The 21,801-nt window shown below is 42.9% G+C and overlaps 1 protein-coding gene across 3 annotated transcripts; it reads left to right on the top strand.

Moving 5' to 3' along the window:
* The first annotated feature begins 9,553 nt into the window (after positions 1–9,553).
* LOC133650793 (uncharacterized) lies at positions 9,554–16,336 on the top strand. Of its 3 annotated transcripts, none has more exons than XM_062048444.1 (3): positions 9,554–9,689; positions 9,920–11,283; positions 11,718–16,336. In XM_062048444.1, exon 3 carries the CDS (start codon positions 11,887–11,889, stop codon positions 15,391–15,393), a length of 3,507 nt encoding a protein of 1,168 aa, XP_061904428.1. In that variant the 5' UTR covers positions 9,554–9,689; positions 9,920–11,283; positions 11,718–11,886; the 3' UTR covers positions 15,394–16,336. The 3 variants fall into 3 exon arrangements, with proteins under 3 accessions (XP_061904428.1, XP_061904427.1, XP_061904426.1); XM_062048443.1 differs by having other exon boundaries at positions 11,696–16,336; XM_062048442.1 differs by having other exon boundaries at positions 9,920–16,336.
* Positions 16,337–21,801: the final 5,465 nt, after the last annotated feature.

The raw sequence follows: 21,801 nt of genomic DNA, 5'->3' as shown, positions 1-21,801 counted from the left end.
CGTACTTTGATGTGAGCCCTGTTTAACACGATTTATAATTTTGACTGACTCAATGGGGCTGCCGCCTGCACCAGATCTCAGTTTGAACTGAGAAACGAGGGAAATTGAGAAGAACTGAGCCAAGCTACAATTCTGTAAAGTTGGGCGGGTCGCTCCGAGACCAAGACTGGAAATTACCGAGCCAGCCATGACTGTAACAAGTCACCATCCAGACACTCAGCACACTATGGATTTTTGCAGAGTGCCGCATTGAGAGCTGCATTGACTGATCAAAACATTTAGTCCATGTATTTATTATTTCAAACTTTAATGCAGTAGTCTTAGCAAGGTATACTGCAGACCTTACTCACAGGAAACACCACAAATAACTTTTCTTTAAGGTGCTACATGAGCTCAACTAGTATTGCTCCTTTAAGTTAACTGTTTTGTTTTTGTTTAACCAGAAAAGTTATTTCTGATATTTTAATGATATTTCATTCAAAAACTCTAAATAAAATGTTCTCGTGTCTTTGATGTGTACAGTTTCCCAACGATCTACGGAATAAGGACTTCAACTCAGCTAGATTTCACTCAATATTTGTATTAGTAGCATAACAAGGAAAGGGGCTCGAAAGTGCACTTGATCTTGCAATGCATTATGGGCCACGGCTGCTATTTTTGCGAGAAACCGTTGAGTTGCAAAAAGGTGCGGCGAGAGATTTAATTTCAATGGGTGACATTGACTTGAGATGGTTATTAATTTGAAAAGTGCTCTGAGCTATGAGTTCGGTCAAAAAAACAAATAAACTCATAAGCTGAGGCAGTACTGTATGACGTCGTATGCAAGCTCCAAAATTATAAAGAAAAGCAATGTAAAATGTAAATTAATTCATGAAGTTCATGAACTTGTATTAGTTTGCAATAAAACAACACAAATTAAAAATCACAGTACGTGTAATATTATTTTTCTGTCTTGCCTCTTGGTGAGGGCGGTAGCATTTTTCTCTGCTCCCTCCTTCCCTGCTTGCTTTCTTCGTGTCCTTGTCCTGTCTGAACTTTTTTGAAGCCTCTTTCTTTGCGCTGTCCTCAAATCTAAACATCAAACATGGATATGGTCAGCTGGACTCTCGACGCAATTGACAAAGTCTTTTCGACAAGGAAAAGAGGTTCGGGGGAGCCTGGCTGCCCTGATGGAACCATTGCTGCGGGGTACGTGAGAGACTCCTGGGATAAATGGAGAATCATGTGCCTCTCAGTCCTTTCCATCGAGGACGTGGAAGACATCTACCTATTTGGAACCGTGATCGCGGGGCACCTGCTGATTGGGCTGGGCATTGCTCTGGTGTATCGTCAAATTCCGAAGACGATGGCAGCCACTCAAGGGGCCCAAAGGCTGTTCATCGCAATGGAAGGATTGGGTCGGGCTGTGGGAACACAGACTGTGGCGATTTCTGATTTGAATCGCAAAATGGATCTCATCTTGGAGAAGCTTGCTGAGAAGGAAGAATTAAATTGAATTTCAGAGTACCAGCATGGACACAGAGCAGGAATGTCATTGTTTTGACTGCTCGAAGAAAACAACATCTTAATCTACGATTTGACTCCCTCGAATGGCCTTGACGATATCAGGAACAGGCTGTTCTGAAATACTCCCCCGAGGACTCCTCAACGATGGACGCTTTTGACCTTCCTTTTTTTCAATAACACCTGGTGTCAAACTTTGAGATCGGCCCCAGTCCACAAAAACATTTCAACATCTCACCCAAGTTAATTGGGCATACATGCACGCACCCGCCCCTCCCCCAATCAACGCCTTCACCACTGCTTAATTCCTCTTCGAAGTTGTGGATGGCTGAGTAGCGCTTTATAGCGGCAGCCGGCCTCCAGGGCCCCAAATCCCCCCCTCTGTTGCGAGTTGTTGTGATTACATGTATAATGTTTATGTGTGCTATGCTATGTGAGGTTTTTTCCTTGGACTCAGTCTGGACCCCTCCCGAGGGTCCAGCCTTAGACTGATATTTTTTTTACTCTTCCCCCTTTCCCAATGTCACCTTTTTCTCACCTTTTTTAAGGAGCGCTGTAAGTGGCTGATCCGTTGGCGGTCCCGTCTTGTCCCCTTGTAACATGTGTCTGCTCTTAGTGGGATTGTGCCGAAAATGAAATTTCAGTTCTTATGTGTCTTGTACATGTTAAAGAATGGACAATAATAAAGCATCTTGAATCTTGAATCTTGAAAACGTAACTACACTGTACAAAATGACCATTAAGACTACGGCAAGCAACAATATAACGCCGTAAAATCAAAAATAGTTTATCACAGTAGTAAATGCATTGGATTCCTGCAAACCAAGAAAGAGTAGATAACCTGTGACGATCTGTCACATTCACGTTGGGTTGTGTTTCCTGGGTGTGGTGTTTGTTCCCTGCTTGTCTCCCTGAACGCTGTTCCCCCTCACCTGCTGCTGATTGGCAGCCTGGCCACACCTGGTGTCAACCAGCTTGCTGCTATTTATGCCTGCCTCGCCCTCAAGTGAGTGCTCGAGGATTGTTTGCTGTCTCCTGTTATCCTGGTCCCCTGTCTCCTGTTTCCTGTTTCCAGATATCCTATTAAAGCGAGGGTCGGCAACCCAAAATGTTGAAAGAGCCATATTGGACCAAAAATAAAAAAAATACAAATATGTCTGGAGCGGCAAAAAATTAAAAGCCTTATATAAGTGTTATCATGAAGACAACACATGATGTAAGTGTCTATATTAGCTATATTAGCCTACTATCAAAGGCTGACACAAATCTTTGTTGGCAGAAATGTTGTTTTTACATTTTTATTCTACACATTTTTGCAACATTGGAAATCATTAGTAAAATGGAGGCTTCTCACAGGATGAGATAACTCCTGGAAATTACTGTCTTAGAATGGTCAAGGGTATAAATGGATGTGTCCGAGTTAAAGGAAATGGCAGGCTGGCTTCTTCTAATAGATTTAATACAATCTTTGCAAGCTGGGTAACGTTTGCTGTGGTCTGGAACAACGTGGCACACAAACAACTATCAGAAATGCAGCCAGTATTACATACAGGTGATGTGTCATGAGACATGCAAATATTAATTGAATACACAGAGAACATAAGTTAAAGAAATTAAATGAGCTCAAACATACATACAAACGAGGCATAATGATGCAATATGTACATACAGCTAGCCTAAAAAGCATGTTATCATCAATTAGCTTGCAGTCATGCACTGACCAAATATGCCTGATTAACACACCAAGAAGTCAATAATGTCAACAAAGCTCACCTTTGTGAATTCACGCACAGCATAAAACGTTTGGTGGACAAAATGAGACAAAGAAGGAGTGGCATAAAACACTGGCCAAATAATCTCATCAGTGAAGCATATTTAATATGAACAGTGGGATTTCTAACAATTAGGAAGGTTTGTGTCATGTTTGTTCTCCTACAGAAAATACATTAAAACAATAATATTTTCCCCCCCATCTTTTTCCATTTTCACACATCTCTGAAAGAGGTCCAGGGAGCCACTAGGGCAGCGCTGAAAATCTGCATGCGGCTCTAGAGCCCCTGGTTGCTGACCCCCGTATTAAAGTCATGTTTTCCTGAAACACGCCTGCTATCTCTGCATTTTGGGGTTCACCACCAACAAATCATGACATAACCTAAATTACTATAATTATAATACGTAGAAAACATATGACTTTACTGTGAAAATGTAAAAAAAAATGTACAATGCATTTGCAAACACTGTCATGCCACACACATGCAAATACTTTATTATATTTAAGTTAAATATGATGCAGAATGTACATACACATTTACAGAATACCTTAATTGGTTTAGCAGTATGCGTTGAAAACAATAAGCCGAGTATTTCCTTGTATTTATTTTGTAGCAAGTGGTTTCAGACATTGAGGGGTTATGTCTATGTGTGCTTCATTGTAAACTGCTTCGAAATGAACCATGCTGTGTGTTTAAGTGTGTTGGAACTGGTTGCAAGCAGCTATTTAACAGACACGGAGCATTCAAGGCTCATTTTCAATAACTCACTTGAAGGAACATGTTGTGGACGGCCTTGTTGTGAGTTGTCCAGTGGAAGTTCGTCCGAATATTTTAAAGTAAAAATCCTCATGTACTGCTCAAATGTCTCAGAAACACAGGCATTTTGCAGATACTAGTATTGGTGACAGGACAGGACAGCGCGGTGATGCTGTTGTTAGCGTTTGTACCTCACAGTGAGAAAGTCCTGGGTTCAATTCCCTGGGCTAGGGGTCTTGTGAGTGGAGTTTGCATGTGGTTCCTGTGACTGTGTGGTTTCTCTCCGGGTACTCCGGCTTCCTCACACTCCCAAAGACATTTGTTGTACGGTTAATCCCTGGCAACCACAGCTGCCAGTATTATACTGTAAATTCTTGAGTTTTTTGTACACAGTTTAACAGTTTTTTTCATAGTAATTTACCGTAAGCAAAAAACTTTATCAACTGTAAAATTTACGGATTCAACATCAACTTACCGTAATGTCCTATACATCGTGGCTGTATTTCTGTTACGGTGAATTCCAGGCAATCACAGCTGCTGGTATTTTACTGTAAATTGTGCAGATGTTTTGTTTCCAGGGTAACTATCTATTAAAGGCCTACTGAAATGAAATGTTCTTATTTAAACGGGGATAGCAGGTCCATTCTATGTGTCATACTTGATCATTTCGCGATATTGCCATATTTTTGCTGAAAGGACTTAGTAAAGAACATCGATGGGGCGGTGTAGGTTTCTTCTCTTTCTTCCCCTCCATTTTTTTGCATTCTTTCGTATCTCAAGTTATCATTACGTATTTGTATTGTTGCATTTGAACAATTGTATTGTTGATAATAAAGGTAAAGTGTTGGTATTGTTTATTTATCAATAGCACTATTTCTATTGGTATTCATATTGCTCCATTTTTAGTGTAATCATGCTCATTATCATTTCTGTATTATTTTTTATTTTCGCTAACTGCTTATTTGCTATTACTTTTACCATCATATTTTTACTTGTCGTATTTGCTGATGTTGCTTTGTTGTTGTTGTTGTGTTTGCTGTTGTTGTTTTTGTCTCTCTGTCTAATCCCCTTTTCCCCACAATTCCCCCCTCTGTCTTCCTTTTTTTCTCTTTCTATCCCCTCTTGCTCCGGCCCGGCTGCACCAAATGATAATATAAATACATTTAATAAAGTCAAAATACAAATAAGGCAACAAGAGAAGTATCCTATACTTCTCTTTTGTAAAGTAAACCTGAACAGCCGATATGGGCATCTACATCAACTACAGTATATGATTTGCCTGAGAAGCTGGGCAGGACAAAAAAAAAAAAAAAGAACATCGACGATAAAGTTTGCAACTTTTGGTCACTGATAAAAAAGCCTTGCCTGTACCGGAAGTAGCGTGACGTCACAGGTTGTGGAGCGCCTCACATCTGCACATTGTTTACAATCATGGCCACAAGCAGCGAGAGCGATTCGGACCGAGAAAGCCACGATTACCCCATTAATTTGAGCGAGGATGAGAGATTCGTGGATGAGGAAAGTGAGAGTGAAGGATTAGAGGGCAGTGGAAGCGATTCAGATAGGGAAGATGCTGTGAGAGGCGGGTGGGACCTGATATTCAGCTGGGAATGACTAAAACAGTAAATAAACACAAGACATATAAATACTCTATTAGCCACAACACAACCAGGCTTATATTTAATATGCCACAAATGAATCCGCATAACAAACACCTCCCCCCTCCCGTCCATATAACCCACCAATACAAATCAAACACCCGCACAACACACTCAATCCCACAGCCCAAAATACCGTTCACCTCCGTAAAGTTCATACAGCACATATATTTCCCCAAAGTTACGTACGTGACATGCACATAGCGGCACGCACGTACGGGCAAGCGATCAAATGTTTGGAAGCCAAAGCTGTACTCACGGTAGCGCGTCTGCTATCCAACTCAAAGTCCTCCTGGTTGTGTTGCTGTAGCCAGCCGCTAATACACCGATCCCACCTACAGCTTTGTTCTTTGCTGTCTTCATTGTTCAATAAACAAATTGCAAAAGATTCACCAACAAACATGTCCAGAATACTGTGGAATTTTGCGATGAAAACAGACAACTTAATAGCTGGCCACAATGGTGTCCCAATATGTCCGCACAATCCGTGACGTCACGCGCAAACGTCATCAACCGAGACGTTTTCAGCAGAATATTTCGCGGAAAATTTAAAATTGCACTTTACTAATCTAACCCGGCCGTATTGGCATGTGTTGCAATGTTAAGATTTCATCATTGATATATAAACTATCAGACTGCGTGGTCGGTAGTAGTGGGTTTCAGTAGGCCTTTAAGTTTGTACACTTATATGTTGTTTAGGTTTAATTATTTGGGCAGTAATTTTATGTTACTAAGAGCATGAATGTACTAATTTCCCCTCTTACCTCGTTGCCCTCTCATCTCATGGAGATAAACATTTAATCTGCCCTTTTTTTTTTACGAGCAATTACATGTACTACTCTGGATTCTACCGTCACTTTATTGCCCTTTTATGACGCCCTTTAAGATCACATTTCCCTTGACTTTTGAGTTTGGCAAATTGAAAATTAAAGGATTTATTTGAGGTCATTAGCAGGGTTAAACATCATTATGAGTTATTTTGGGCTTTCATCCTCCATGACTTCCACTAACACCACACCCACCTTTAAATCCCCCATGTTACTAAAAATAGACCTGGGCATGTAAATTGGTTAGAAGAGGAAATTATAGAGCTTCTTCATTCTATATAAAGACACATAGGCTTTGTTTCTTTTGTGGCTTAAATATTCGTCTTTGTCCAGACAGATCGGGAGGAAAGTATCTCCCGAAAGGCCACAACTCCAATTACTCACGGCCTTTGTTCCTGAAATGTCAGCCATTTTACATTGAACATTGTGCAATAGCAGCCATAATGTAAAAATCAAAGCATATTATTCCGAGTCAAGCTACTATCTCACATACTGCTTGAGGATGTGCCACAATGAAAATATACCTTTTTGATGAGGGTCAAATACCTTTTGAAATAGGTGCGTCTAGGCCCTCTGCTCCTCTTACTTATAGCACACACACATATATAAGACTTCGAGGGATTGTCCTGCAGGGGAAACTGGGCACACGGGCAGGGCACACTTACAAAGCTTAACCTATTGTTACTATAACAATCTACAAGGTTAATACAGTTTGCTTCTCCTTCTTTCCCTCCATTTATCTGATTTCTTTTGTATTTCAAGTTATATTTACATACAGCCGCGATCAAATGTTTACATACACTTGTAAAGAACATAATGTCATGACTGTCTTGAGTTGCCAATACTTTCTACAACTCTTATTTTTTTGTGATAGAGTGATTGGTCACAAAAAACATTCATGAAGTTTGGTTCTTTTATGAATGTATTATGGGTCTACTGAAAACGTGATCAAATCTGCTGGGTCAAAAGTATACATACAGCAATGTTAATATTTGTTTACATGTCCCTTGGCAAGTTTCACTGCAATAAGACGCTTTTGGTAGCCATCTACAAGCTTCTGGCAAGCTTCTGGTTGAATTTTTGACCACTCCTCTTGACAAAATTGGTGGAGTTCAGCTAAATTTGTTGGTTTTCTGACATGGACTTGTTTCTTCAGCATTGTCCACACGTTTAAATCAGGACTTTGGGAAGGCCATTCTAAAACCTTAATTCTAGCCTGATCTAGCCATTCATTTACCACTTTTGACGTGTGTTTGGGGGTCATTGTCCGGTTAGAACACCCAACTGCGCCCAAGACCCAACCTCCGGCCTGATGATTTTAGGTTGTCCTGAAGAATTTGGAGGTAAACCTCCTTTTTCATTGTCCCATTTAAAGCACCAGTTCAATTAGCAGCAAAACAGGCCCAGAGCATAATACTACCACCACCATGCTTGACTGTGGTAATGGTGTTCCTGGGATTAAGGGCTTCACCTTTTCTCCTCCAAACATATTGCTGGGTATTGTGGCCAAACAGCTCATTTTTTGTTTCATCTGACCACAGAACTTTCCTCCAGAAGGTCTTATCTTTGTCCATGTGATGTCAGATGAAACAAAAATTTAGCTGTTTGCCCACAATACCCAGCAATATGTTTGGAGGAGAAAAGGAGAGGCCTTTAATCCCAGGAGCACCATCCCACCGTCAAGCATGGTGGTGGTAATATTATGCTCTGAGTCTGTTTTGCTGCCAATGGAACTGGTGCTTTAAATGGGAGAATGAAAAAGGAGGACTACCTTCAAATTCTTCAGGACAACCTAAAATCATCAGCCCGAAGGTTGGGTCTTGGGCGCAGTTGGGTGTTCCAACAGAACAATGACCCCAAACACACGTCAAAAGTGGTAAAGGAATGGCTAAATCAGGCTAGAATAAGTCAGGACTTTGGGAAAGTCCTGACTTAAACGTGTGGACAATGCTGAAGAAACAAGTCCATGTCAGAAAACCAACAAATTTAGCTGAACTTCACCAATTTTGTCAAGAGGAGTGGTCAAAAACTCAACCAGAAGTTTGCCAGAAGCTTGTGGATGGCTACCAAGGCACCTTATTGCAGTGAAACTTGCCAAGGGACATGTAACCAAACATTAACATTGCTGTATGTATACTTTTGACCCAGCAGATTTGGTCACATTTTAGTAGACCCATAATAAAGTAATAAAAGAACCAAACTTCATGAATGTTTTTTGTGACCAACAAGTATGTGCTCCAATCACTCTATTACAAAAAAATAAGATTTGTAGAAATAATTAGAAACTCAAGACAGCCATGACATTATGTTCTTTACAAGTGTATGTAAACTTTTGATCGTGACTGTATATGTATTGTTCCATTTGAAACAATTGTATTGTTGATAATAGAGGTAATTATTTTTATCATTCATTATCAATAGTGCTTTCTCTATTGGTATTTGTATTGCTGCATTTGTTGTGTAATAATGTTCATTGTCATTTCTTTATTATTAATATTTACTTCACTAACTGCTTCTTTAATATCACTTTTACTATCATATTTGTACATAGCCTATTTGCTGATGCTGTTCTGTTGTTGTGGTTGTTATTGTTGTGTTTGTTGTTGTTGTTGTTGTTGTCTTTCTGTCTTATCCCCCTCTTGTCCCTGCAATTTCCCCCTCTGTTTTCCTTTTTTTCTCTTTCTATCCGCTCCTGCTCCGGCCCGGCTGCGCCAAACAATATTATAAATTCATTTAATAAAGTCAAATACAAATAAGGCAATAAGAAAAGTATCCAGCACTTCTCTTTTGTAAAGTAAATCTTTTTTTTAGCAAATATGGGCATCTACATCAACAATATGATTTGCCTGAGTAGCTAGACAGGACGGAAAAAAAAGAAGAAATACTATACAAATAAACACCACTGAAATAACAAGGTATTTAGTACGGTTGTCCCGATTTTTCGATACGATTCCTATATTGGAGCCTCAAAGATAATCCGTTACAGTATCAGCAGGAATCATACATTGTTCTGGCTCTGCCATTAGTATTGTGTGCACTGGCTCTTTAAGAGAATCAGGAAGTGAGTGTCCTGGCCATGCTGCGCAGAGATGATGACGTAATGTGATTCAGACCACGGAGACGGCATGTTGTTCAGTTCTGTAGCTGTGTTAGAGTTCATAAAAGCATTCCCTGTGAGTATTGCAGTAAAAAATGATGTGTAGATGGAATATATGTTAGAAAGTAGTACATTTAAGTAGTTCATTTAATGTTTAGGGAACTATTTACAAGTCTTATTTTGAATGCATTATTTTGGCTCATATCAATGTAATGAGACAGTATATGATTTATGTTAAGCTTTAATTAATAATTGCTGCATTATTTGTGTATACTGATGCACCTATACTGTATCTGTTTGTTATAGTTTCACACCTGCCATATAAAAACGGGTCCAACTCATCCTGACGTCTGCGACTTCTTGTGTGGGGGTGTTTAACTAACTGGAAAGTGAAAAGGTTTCATGAAGCCAGTACAGTGAAAAGGGACACCTTTCGATGAACTGCTGAACCCCAGGCTGCACTGTCATACGCTGTTTTCAGACCAGCACGACAGACGTTGTTAAGTCAGCGTAAAGGCATAGTGAGTCCATCAACACGAACAATGGAGAACGCTGAATCTACGGTTTCCCGGGCAAGCAGATCGTCCGGAAGCAGATCGTCTGCCGCAAGTCTAACGTTAGCAGCTGCCACAGCACGTGCAAAAGCAGAAGCTGCCCAGGCCAGAGCTGCATTTGCAAAGAAAGAAATAGAAATTAAACTAGAAAAAGCTAGATTGGAAGCAACACTCCATGCACTCGAGAAAGAAGGTGAAGCACAAGCTGCCGCCGCTGAAGCAGCAGTGATGGAGGACGCTGCTGCAAGATTGGAAACGACAGTGGAACATTATATTCATCTGCCCTCACTCCAAAGCGCCCATGAGCGGACAGATGAATACATAAGAAAACACAGTGAGCCCAGCATTGAGCCCAGTGATAAAGAGCCACGTGAAATACACACAAAGGACATTAAACTAGATGAAGGGATGAACAAAGTAAAAATTAAGGAATCAGATAGGCAACAGGAATCTGTACCCACAGTCTCAAAAGACTATCAGCCCCAAAGACCCCCAGAAAACAGTGCCCATAATATTCCTATGTATACAACGCCCTCTACTGTCCGCAACCGGTATTACTCACCCGCTCAATATCATTCTAATGACACTAATGAACTTGCTAAATATCTAGTAAGGAGTCAGTTGTTAACGTCTGAGCTCACAAAGTTTGATGACAAACCAGAAAATTATTTAGCTTGGAAATCATCATTCACTAACGCTACCGAGAGTCTTGATCTTAAAGCTGGGGAAGAAATTGACCTCCTGATTAAATCACTGGGCCCAGAGTCAGTTAAACATGCACGTCGTATCAGAGCAGTGAATATAAATAAATCACCAGCTGCATTACAACTCATCTGGGACAGGCTAGAAGAGACCTATGGTTCGCCAGAGGCCATAGAGGGCGCTCTTTTTGCAAAACTTGACCAGTTCCCCAAAATAGGGCCAAAAGATCACCTAAAACTAAGAGAGCTAAGCGATTTACTGTTGGAAATCAATTCAGCAATGCAAGAAGGATATTTACATGGACTGTCCTATCTTGATACGGCAAGAGGCATCGCTCCAATCGTGGAAAAATTGCCGTATGGACTACAGGACAGATGGATGATGGAAGGCTCGCGCTACAAACAGGAATATAAAGTAATTTTTCCTCCTTTTACCTTCTTTCTGCAGTTTATTCAGACACAAGCAAAGGCACGCAACGACCCAAGCTTCCATATCCAGCCATCATTCATCAGCGGAGTAAAAAAGGACAGATTTGGAGAAAATTACAGTAACAACCGCAGAACAGTTTCAGTGCATAAAACAAGCGTAACGGCCACACCCACTAATGAACCAGACAAATGGTGTCCTGTACATAACAGACCTCATGCACTACAACATTGTAGAAGTTTTAAGGAAAAACCTCTACAAGAAAGGAAGAGACTGTTAAAGCAACATAATATATGTTACAAGTGCTGTGCATCTACCAGACATGTGGCTCGTAACTGTGAAGCAGCAGTTAAATGTTCTGAATGTGACTCTGACAAGCACCCTTCTGCCTTGCATCCAGACTCACCTTCCCTTCCTCTCAGGTCTTCCTTACCTCCAGCATATCACGGCGGGGAGCAAGAAGATGGGCAGGAGGAAACAGTCGTTGCAAGTTGCACTGAGGTATGTGGGGAGGGCTTTTTAGGAAAGTCATGTTCTAAAATATGCCTGGTCAGTGTTTACCCAGCTAATGACCGCAGCAAGAGCAAAAGAATGTACGCCATGTTGGACGACCAGAGTAACTTGTCATTGGCACGCTCTGAGTTTTTCGATATGTTCAAAGTTAACAGCCTGGCAGCGCCATACACTCTGCAGACCTGTTCTGGTGTAGGTCTCACAGCTGGTCGCAGAGCCTCTGGTTACGTCATAGAGTCCATAGATGGCGCCACTGCAATACAGCTACCAATGTTGATCGAGTGTAACATGATACCAAACAAAAGAGAGGAAATTCCCACTCCAGCCGCTGCACAAGGTCATCCTCATCTCGAACGTATTGCACACAAAATACCACCTCTAGATGACAGTGCTGAGATTTTTCTATTACTCGGAAGAGACATTCTAAGAGTCCATAAAGTGCGCAGTCAAATCAATGGAACACACAATGCACCATATGCACAGAGGCTGGATCTAGGCTGGGTGATAGTGGGAGAAGTTTGCTTGGGCAGCACTCATAAGCCTTCAGAGGTCACCAGTTTAAAGACTCACGTTCTAGCAAATGGGAGGCCCACTCATTTTCCTCCTTGTGAAAATCACTTCACTATCAAATCAGAGACTAATCTTCCAGATCGACAGCTAGCTCTCAGTAGCACAAAAATGAAAGAAAATGCAAGCAACGTAAGCTTTGGAAGAGATGTTTTCTGTCAGACTAAAAATGACAACAAGCTTGCACCTTCGATGGAGAATCTGTTATTCCTCAAAATTATGGACAATGAGTTCACACAAAATGAGTCAAAGAGCTGGGTGGCCCCACTACCTTTTCGTGAGCCAAGGAAAATACTACCAAACAACCGCCAGTATGCAGTTAGTCGCCTCAAGTCACTGCAACGCACACTCATAAAAAACCCAGAAATGCAGTCCCACCTCACAGACTTTATGCAAAAGATGAAGGACAATGGACATGCTGAGCTTGCACCCCCAGTACAGAAAAACAAAGAGTATTGGTATTTGCCCTTTTTCGGAGTCTACCATCCACAGAAAAAATCGCAGATAAGAGTGGTATTTGACTCCAGCGCACAGTTTGAAGGTATGTCACTTAATGATGCGTTACTCTCAGGGCCTAACCTAAACAACAGTCTATTGGGTGTACTGGTGAGGTTTAGGAAGCATAAAGTTGCAATAACCGCAGACATTCAGCAGATGTTTTACTGCTTTCTAGTAAGAGAGGACTGTAGAGATGTTTTAAGATTTGTGTGGCACAAAGACAACAACCCCAAAAATGACATAGTGGACTACAGAATGTGCGTCCATGTTTTTGGCAATAGCCCCTCCCCTGCAGTAGCAACCTATGGGCTAAGAAGAGCTGCACAACAAGGAGAGGAAAAATACGGGGCAGATGTGCGTCAGTTTGTTGAAAGAGACTTTTATGTGGATGATGCCTTGAAGTCTGTTCCCACTGAGCAAGGCGCCATCAATCTTGTCAAAAGAACACAAGAAATGCTAGCAGCCTCAAATCTCCGGCTCCTCAAAATAGCCTCCAACAAAGTTGAGGTGATGGATGCTTTTCCAGTGGAGGACCGTGCCAAAGATCTCCAGGATTTGGACCTGTTCAAGGACGACCTTCCTGATCAGCGAAGCCTTGGCATAAAATGGAACATAATGTCAGACTATTTCACCTTTCACATCCCCCATACAGATAAACCCTACACACGCAGAGGGGTCCTTTCAACAGTAAACAGTGTATTTGACCCGCTAGGGTTTCTGTCTCCAGTCATCATCCAAGGACGACTCCTTTTGAGAGAACTTTCGCTGCACACTACAGAGTGGGATTCAGCCCTGCCCGAGGACATGAGAGGGAAATGGGTAGAATGGCAGCAGTCCCTACAATGCCTCAGTAACCTCCAAATGCCGCGCACATACTCTAACATCCCACTTTCTCAAGCCAAATGTGTAGAACTATGCATCTTTTCGGACGCATCTATGAAAGCAATATGTGCAGTTGCTTATATTAAAGTTACCGCTGCTGATGGCACAACAGAAGTTGGCTTTGTTCTGGGTAAGGCACGACTCACCCCCCAGCCGGAGCTTACAGTCCCCAGGCTTGAACTCTGTGCCGCAGTTATGGCTGTGGAAATGGCAGAAGTGATAAGCGATGAGATTGACCATCAAATAGACAAAATTGGCTTCTACACAGATAGCAAGGTGGTCCTGGGCTATATCAACAACCAGTCAAGGCGCTTCTACGTCTATGTAAACAACCGTGTTCGACGCATCAGAGAGTCAACAACACCTGAGCAATGGCACTTCGTCGCAACGGATCAAAATCCTGCTGACCACGGCTCACGCGCTGTCCCAGCTTCAGAGTTGCAGAAAACGTCATGGTTCACAGGGCCGGCCTTCCTACAGTGCTCTTCAGACATCCAGCCAGAGCAACATCTGTATGAGCTACTGGAGCCAGACAGTGATGCAGAGGTGCGCCCAGAGGTAAGAACCCTCTGCACAAACACTACAAAAACCGTGTTAGACACAAAACGCTGGGAACGCTTTTCCTCATGGAAATCACTGAAAAGAACTGTAGCAAACCTGATTCACGTAGCACAATGCTTCTCCTCTTCCAAAACAAACAAAGACTGTAATGGTTGGCATATCTGTAAAACAGCCATTACATGTGAACTGTTCGAGCAAGCTGAGAACATTATGATGAAAAATGTTCAGCAAGAAACGTATGCAGATGAGATCAAATGCATTTCAGCAAAACAAAATCTTTCCAAACACAGCCCGCTCATAAAGCTTAACCCCATCATTGGAAATGACAGCCTATTGAGAGTCGGTGGTCGCATTATTCGCTCAGGCTTAGAAGCAAAAGAAATGAATCCTATTATATTACCAGGCACCAACTACATAACCACCCTCCTTGTGCGACATCACCATGAAAAGGTTAACCACCAAGGGAGACACTTTACCGAAGGGGCGGTCAGAGAAAGTGGCCTGTGGATTGTAGGTGCAAAAAGGTGCATTGGCAAAGTTATAAACAAGTGTGTTACATGCAAGAAACTGAGAGGAAAGTTTGAGGAGCAAATAATGAGTGACCTGCCAGTAGACCGACTTCAGCTAGAGCCCCCCTTTTCTTATGTGGGCTTGGACATTTTTGGCCCATGGGAAGTATTCACAAGGCGTACAAGAGGAGGACAGGCTAACAGCAAACGGTGGGCAGTACTCTTTACCTCCTTGTGCACAAGGGCTGTTCACATTGAAGTTGTGGAGGAGATGAGCTCATCAAGTTTTATCAATGCACTGAGGCGCTTTTTTGCGCTGAGAGGTCCTGCTAAACAGCTGCGCTCCGACTGTGGCACTAATTTTATTGGTGCTCACAAAGAGATCACAACGTCAGTGCCAGACGAGAACAAAGTGCAACAATATTTACAGGAACACAAGTGTACATGGGTATTCAACCCACCCCATGCATCCCAATATGGGTGGAGTATGGGAACGTATGATCGGCCTGGCGAGGCGCATTCTGGACAACATGTTGCTGCAAGCTGGTCGTGCCCAACTTACCCATGAAATACTGACTACATTTCTTGCAGAAGTCACAGCCATAATGAATGCCCGCCCGCTAATACCAGTCTCATCAGACCCAGAGCATCCTTTCATTCTAAGCCCTGCTATGCTGCTCACACAAAAAACGCATGCTGTTCCTCCAATCTGTGACAACATCGACCAGAAGGAGATGCTGAAGAGCCACTGGAAGCGTGTTCAGTTCCTCGCAGACAACTTCTGGAGCAGGTGGCAAAAGGAGTATCTCAGCAGCCTCCAATCTCGTCAGAAATGGCACCACAAAAGGACTGACATTAAAGAAGGGGATGTAGTACTCCTTAAGGACGAACAAACAAGAAGAAATGAGTGGCCAATGGGCGTCATTGCAAAGACAGTTCCCAGTGTCGATGGAACCGTGAGAAAGGTTGAGGTTAGAGTCGCTAACCAAGGGACTGTCAAGACTTATTTTAGACCCATATCAGAATTGGTTTTTCTGTTATCCGGTGATGTTTAAGTTTGTTTATTTGTGGTATCCATAGGATGCCAGACGGGGAGTGTTCTGGCTCTGCCATTAGTATTGTGTGCACTGGCTCTTTAAGAGAATCAGGAAGTGAGTGTCCTGGCCATGCTGCGCAGAGATGATGACGTAATGTGATTCAGACCACGGAGACGGCATGTTGTTCAGTTCTGTAGCTGTGTTAGAGTTCATAAAAGCATTCCCTGTGAGTATTGCAGTAAAAAATGATGTGTAGATGGAATATATGTTAGAAAGTAGTACATTTAAGTAGTTCATTTAATGTTTAGGGAACTATTTACAAGTCTTATTTTGAATGCATTATTTTGGCTCATATCAATGTAATGAGACAGTATATGATTTATGTTAAGCTTTAATTAATAATTGCTGCATTATTTGTGTATACTGATGCACCTATACTGTATCTGTTTGTTATAGTTTCACACCTGCCATATAAAAACGGGTCCAACTCATCCTGACGTCTGCGACTTCTTGTGTGGGGGTGTTTAACTAACTGGAAAGTGAAAAGGTTTCATGAAGCCAGTACATACATACTTTTATTATTTTGATCAAGTGGTATTAGTCAAACAGAGAACAATGGTAGCAGTGACCCACGGTGAGGTTCATGGCTGGTGAGGCACTGACTTCATCACAGTCAGATTTATAAACATATGAACCCTAAAGAGTATCTTATTCACCATTTGATTGGCAGCAGTTAACGGGTTATGTTTAAAAGCTCATACCAGCATTCTTCCCTGCTTGGCACTCAGCATTTGATTGGCAGCAGTTAACGGGTTATGTTTAAAAGCTCATACCATCAATCACCAAAAATGATTCCGGGGCGCGGCGCCGCTGCTGCCCACTGCTCCCCACTGCTCCCCACTGCTCCCCTCACCTCCCAGGGGGTGAACAAGGGGATGGGTCAAATGCAGAGGACACATTTCATTACACCTAGTGTGTGGGTGTGACAATCATTGGTACTTTAACTTAACTTTAACTTTACACATACAAACTGTAGCACACAAAAAAGCACATTTAATAAAAAAAATGTTATTATGGTCTTACCTTTACTTATAAATGAAGTCCATGTGCCGCTGTTGTGCTGGATTAATGCACACCCGCCGTAGAATGCACCCCCTGACGGGAGTGTTATATCAACTAAAGCCCACACTTTTTAAACTTTCCACGTGCAAGATTGAATCTATTTAAAAAAGTTATTTAATAAGATGCCAAAAAGTGCAAAAACAATAATGTTCGTGTTGGAGGAGTTGTGAATGAATGAAATATGAAATCCGTGCTGCAGTCTGCAGGTGTACCTAATGTTGTGGCCCAGCAGTCATTCACAACTCCTCCAACACGAACATTATTGTTTTTGCACTTTTTGGTTCTTATTAAATAACTTTTTTAAATAGATTCAAACTTGCACATGGAAAGTTTAAGTGTGGGCTTTAGTTGATATAACACTCCCGTTAGGGGGTGCATTCTACGGCGGGGGTGCATTCTCTACCACCAGGAGGCGGGATTACTGCGAGCCTCAGCCAGTGCGTCTTTTGCAGCCGTTTTATGATTGCTCAGCACAAGAAATACTTACACACATACAGTTGTTGACAAAATACACTGTACATTATATACCTCAGCTAACTAAACTATGTAAATGTATAATATAGTTCATATAGCAATACGGTCTCACTGCACAGCAGGCCAGCAGTCAGCCGAGTCCGCAATCCATGTTGAGGCACAACGCAGTGACGTGCCTCAACTGGCTGCTGATCACCGCACCGTCTCTTGAATGAATGAATGATCTTTATTGTCATTGTGCATGTACAGGTACAGGTCCAACGAAATTTAGGTTGCTTCCCTAAGGTGCTTTGCATTTAAAAAAAAGAAGAAACCACACAATATACAAAAACAACACAATATACACAATATGCAATATGGCCTAAGACCACTCTAAGAGGCAATGTAGAAAAAACGAGACAGTAAAAAGTATAAAGTGACTAGTGAACTGACTAGAGAGGAGTAATGCTGGTTCCCAGTGTGCTGAGGGGGTGGGAGACAGCATTTCCTACCTCCTATGCTGTGCAGGCATTTTATTTTGGATTGAATATGTAAATAAATATGATAACTATTGTCCAGTTGGCGTGTAATCGCTGATTGCACAGTCCCGGATCGTGATTGACCGGTGGCTTCCTCATGTTGCACGTGAGGGAGTTTTTATTTTATTTTATTTTTTATTATTTTTATTTATTTATTTTTTTAAATTTTTTTTTACATTCCAGCTGCGTTTAGTGCTGTTATGGCCGGGGGTAGACACTGTTCTTGAGTCTATTTGTGCGGGTTCGCATGGTTCTGAAACGTCTGCTGGAAGGCAGCCGATCGAAGTGGCTGTTGCCGGGGTGGGATGGGTCCTTGAGTATGTTGGCTGCCTTCTTCAGGCAGCGGGAGTTGTACAGTTCTTCCAGGGAGGGGAGGGGGCACCCGATGATTTTTTGGGCCGAGTTGACGACCCTCTGGAGAGCTTTCCTCTCTGCTGCTGTGCAGCTGCAGAACCATACGCAGCTGCAGTATGTGAGGATGCTCTCCACAGAACAGCGGTAGAAGGACACCAGTAGATCCTGTCTCAGGTGGAGATTCCTGAGTACTCTCAAGAAGTAGAGCCTCTGCTGTGCCCTCTTGACGATAGCCGTGATGTTGGTCCTCCAGGACAGGTCCTCCTCCAGGTGAACTCCCAGGAAGCGTAGGGATGAGACTCTTTCCACACAGCCCCCGTCGATGTACAGGGGCTGTATGGTAGTTTTTCTCCTCCTGCTGTCCAAGATCACTTCCTGGGTCTTGAGCTGGTTCAGCTTCAGGTTGTTCACCCTGCTCAACACTGCCAGCTGCTCCACCTCGTCCCGGTATGCCATCTTGTCGACCCCAGAGATGCAGCCCACCACCGTTGTGTCATCGGCAAACTTTATGATGTGATTGCCGGGGTGGGTGGCTGTGAAGTCGTGGGTGTAGAGTGAGTAGAGCAGGGGGCTCAGCACGCAGCCCTGAGGTGAGCCGGTGCTGAGGCTGAGGGCTGTGGAGGTGTGGGTAACCACCCTCACCCTCTGACGGCGGTCAGTCAGGAAGTCTTTAATCCAGAGACAGGTGGGGTTGGATATTCCAAGGTCTGCTAGCTTGGTCACCAGTCTGTCAGGTAAGATGGTATTAAATGCAGAGCTGAAATCTACAAAGAGCAGCCGTACATAGCTCCCCCCCCCACCCCACCCTCCATGTGGGACATGGCGGAGTGGAGAGCCGTAGAGATGGCGTCCTCCGTAGACCTGTTGGCTCGGTAGGCAAACTGATGGGGGTCCAATGCGGGCGGTAGGGATGAGAGGATGTGGGTCCGGACCAGTTTCTTGAAACACTTCATTGTGATAGAAGTGAGTGCCACTGGCCGGTAATCGTTCAGACAGCTGACAGTGTTTTTCTTTTTGGGGACCGGGATGATGGTGGAGGTTTTCAGGCAGGATGGGACGGTGGCCTGGGACAGGGACCGGTTGAAGATGTCGGTGAGGACACCAGCCAGCTGATCAGCGCAGTCTCTCAGCACCCGTCCGGAGACGCCGTCCGGTCCCGCAGCCTTCCTCAGGTTCACGGCTTTCAGTGTGCGTCTGACCTCGTGCTCCGTCACTGAAAAGGTGAGGCTCCTGTGGTCTGTCGAGTGACGTGTGACTGCTGATTGAGGTGTGGCTGTTGGGTGAGGTGTTGCTCCTGACTGAGGTGTGACTGCTTCCGATGGTGTTACCTCAAAGCGAGCGTAGAAGGAGTTCAGCTCCTCTGCCAGCCGGGGGTCTCCCCTGCCGGCCGGGGGGTTGCTGGGCCTGTAGTTGGTCATGTGCTGGACCCCCTGCCATACCCTCCTGGAGTCGTTGCTTTGGAAGCAGTCCTCAATCTTTGTTTTGTAGTCCCCCTTAGCCTCCCTGATACCACGCTTCAGGCTGGCTCTGGCAGTGCTGTAGAGCTCCCCGTCGCCAGATCTGAACGCGGTGTCCCTCTCCCTCAGCAGCCTCTGCACCTCTCTCGTCATCCACGGCTTTGTGTTGGAATAGACTCGGACGCGCTTATCCACAGTAACAGAGTCTGTGCAGTGTTTTATGTAGCCCAGTACTCCTGATGTGTATTTCTCCAGGTCCTCGTCTTCAAAGACCTCCCACGCAGTGGTGTCAAAGCAGTCTTGCAGCTTTTCAGTGGCACCTTCAGGCCAGGTATTGATGGACTTTGTTGTGGTGGGAGCACTCATCCGGGTGGGGGTGTATGCTGGGATGAGTAGCAGGGATGTGTGGTCTGACTGGCCCATGTGTGCTAAAGGTTTAGCTCTGTAGCCCAGCTTAATATTGGAGTAAACCTTGTCCAGTGTGTTTTTGCCTCTTGTGGCACATTTTACATGCTGGTGTAGTTTACTCTTCTCAGTATTTGAAAATATACTAAAACTGGTGAAGTTAAATGGAAAATAACTTTATAGTATAATCACTGGATACATATAACAATTTAATACAATTTTTTTCTTTTTACATTTTTTTTCTTTCCATGATGGCACGTGAGGCCCCGCCTCACATGCCTCCACTGACTGCACGTCACTGAACGGTAGGTATGACAAACACTAACCTGTTTAACATTTATCGTCTGTAATGGACTTTGGCTGTCTTTAAGTTGAAGTGGAGTGGTATTTGTTTTTTGGTGACACTTAGTGGTCAAAATAATTCATGAAACTAAGTTCATGATGCAATAAGTTGAATGATTTGTTAGTGGGAACTTTCTACTACGCTTCTGCCTTGGAGACTATGTATGTGGAAGTAATGTGCAACTATAATGATTTAAAACGTGTTTATATTGACAAATGTGCTGTTTCAGACTGCAATATTGTTAAATTAAGGACTGTTATTTCATATGTCTAGCTAATGTGCTATTGTGTGTTTAGCTGTTATGTAACTGCTAGCTTCGAGTTGCCTATAGCCTACTATGTTTACCTTTTGTAAATGACTTGGTTAAAATACAATAGAAGACCAATCTTGTGTGCTTATTAGGGGGACAATTGGATGTTAACTGGCTTAACTGGTTAACAATGGTAGGTATTGCAAACACTAACATATTTATTAATAACCGCCTGTAATGGACTTATGCTGTTGAAATTGACAGCGAAGTGGAATGGTAATTGGGTTTTTGATTACACCTAGTGGCCACAATAATTCATGAAGTTAACTTCATGCCGAAGTAAGTTGAATGATGCGGACACGTTTGTTACCGAATACTTTCTAATATGATTCTGTGGTGTAAGAAAACCCATGTATTATGTAGAACTATATGTAATAGGAAGTTGTGTGTGTTGAACATCAAGTCAGAAGAATCATGTGGAAAACAAGATGACTAATGACTATGACTAATGAAATAGTTTACCTGTCATCAATTATGTCCAAAAATAATATAACACTGTTGCAATCCTGAAAGGGGCATATTATTTTATTTCAAAAATGTTTCTACATGTAATAAATGATAAATGGGTTATACTTGTATAGCGCTTTTCTACCTTCAAGGTACTCAAAGCGCTTTGACAGTATTTCCACATTCACCCATTCACACACACATTCACACACTGATGGCGGGAGCTGCCATGCAAGGCGCTAACCAGCAGCCATCAGTGGCAAAGGGTGAAGTGTCTTGCCCAAGGACACAACAGACATGACTAGGATGGTAGGAGGCGGGGATTGAACCCCAGTAACCAGCAACCCTCCGATTGCTGGCACGGCCACTCTACCAACTTCGCCACGCTGTAATGGTGGTTCTTTGGTCAAAAGTTTGCATAGATTATGTTTTACAGACCATCTTCAAATAGCTTTTCAACCGTCTCTTCAGGATGCGCCATTTTGTGGCAGCATCTTGTCCCTGTAGTT

This window comes from Entelurus aequoreus, linkage group LG05 (genome assembly GCF_033978785.1).
Source record: "Entelurus aequoreus isolate RoL-2023_Sb linkage group LG05, RoL_Eaeq_v1.1, whole genome shotgun sequence".
In the NCBI taxonomy this organism is placed as follows: domain Eukaryota; kingdom Metazoa; phylum Chordata; class Actinopteri; order Syngnathiformes; family Syngnathidae; genus Entelurus; species Entelurus aequoreus.
The sequence above is the reverse complement of the archived record's forward strand: the minus strand, read 5'-3'. Positions and strand labels throughout refer to the sequence as shown.

Bases quoted from the DNA above. Each gene is read 5' to 3' on its own strand.
- LOC133650793 (XM_062048442.1), top strand. From the start codon at position 10,156: ATGGAGAACGCTGAATCTACGGTTTCCCGGGCAAGCAGATCGTCCGGA.